At 63.5% G+C, this 1,167-nt stretch overlaps 1 protein-coding gene across 1 annotated transcript in view; it reads right to left on the bottom strand.

Moving 5' to 3' along the window:
- LOC104293087 (laminin subunit beta-2-like) overlaps positions 1-1,167 on the bottom strand; it is a 13,372-nt gene that overhangs the window by 7,174 nt on the left and 5,031 nt on the right. The window contains exons 12-13 of the mRNA XM_009892549.1: positions 951-1,136; positions 165-379 (exon numbers count right to left, since the gene is read on the bottom strand). Coding sequence (XP_009890851.1) covers positions 165-379; positions 951-1,136 — 401 coding nt within the window. The remainder of the gene's footprint in view (positions 1-164; positions 380-950; positions 1,137-1,167) is intronic.

Genomic DNA, 1,167 nt, shown 5'->3' on the forward strand with positions numbered 1-1,167 from the left:
GTGCGCCCCAGTGGTGCTCCTGGCATTCGGCGCAGGTCCGGCCCCCGAAGCCCGGCCGGCACGAGCACTGCCCTGTGAACTGAAAGACAAAGCGCGGCTGGGGCTGGCACTGCTGCAGCATATCCCCAGTCCCATCCCACCCCTGTGCCCTGTCCCTCTCTGACCTGGTTGCAGGCGGGTGTCAGGGCGTGCTGGGGGTGGCAGGCACAGGGCTGGCAGCCCTGCCCGCTGCCCAGGTTCCAGAAGTTGGGGCTGCAGCGGTCGCAGCTCTGGCCCTCCACATGGGGCAGGCAGGGGGCCCGCCCACTGCGCACATCACACTGGCACTGCTGGGGGCCGCAGGTGCTGGGGTCAGTGCCCAGCATGTTGCAGGAGCAACCTGGAACCGGACGGGTGCTGAGTGGGGATGTGGATGGGGAAAGGGACGGGGGGATAAGCACAGGGATGGGATGCGGATGAGATTGGGATGGAGATGGGATGGGGGGTGCAGATGGTCTGGGGACACAGGCAGGGATGGGATGAGGATGGTGATGGGTGAGGGTACAGGCAGGATGGGGCAGGATGGAGACAGAGGTTAGGCAGGGATGGAGTGGGGACTGGATGGAGATGGGATGGGAACAGCATGGGGACCACTGATGGGGATGGGATGGAGATAGGACAGGGACAAGGTAAGAATAGAGATAGGATGAGGATGGGCTGCTGACATAGCCAGGGTGGCAAGAGGTATGGGATGGCACGAGGATGTAGATGGAATGAGATGAGTTGGGCATCGGGACAAGGATGGGGCCACAGTGCCAGGGCTGGGCAGAGGAGACAGCCCAGAGCAGAGCAGGGCTGCAGGGACCCCACAATGCTGTGCATGAACAAGGGCAACCATGGGTGCACATTGTCTCCAGGGACTTGCAGGGCCCTGAAGGCAAGTCTCTCTCAGTGTGGCTGTGGGTACTCACGCCTGCAGCTGTGCCGTGTGGCATCCCCGTAGTAGCCAGGCTGGCACTCGGCGCAGTGGGGCCCCGCTGTGTTGTAGAGGCAGCGCAGGCAGTGTCCTGTACGCCGGTCACATGCTTCTGGGTCTGTCATGTCGATGTTATCGTGGCACTGGCAGGGCAGGCAGCGCCCACCAGGCTGCAGTGGGTCTCCGTAGTACCCAGGGGCACACTCATCGCA

This window comes from Charadrius vociferus, unplaced genomic scaffold, assembly GCF_000708025.1.
Source record: "Charadrius vociferus isolate BGI_N301 unplaced genomic scaffold, ASM70802v2 scaffold119, whole genome shotgun sequence".
Taxonomy (NCBI): Eukaryota; Metazoa; Chordata; class Aves; order Charadriiformes; family Charadriidae; genus Charadrius; species Charadrius vociferus.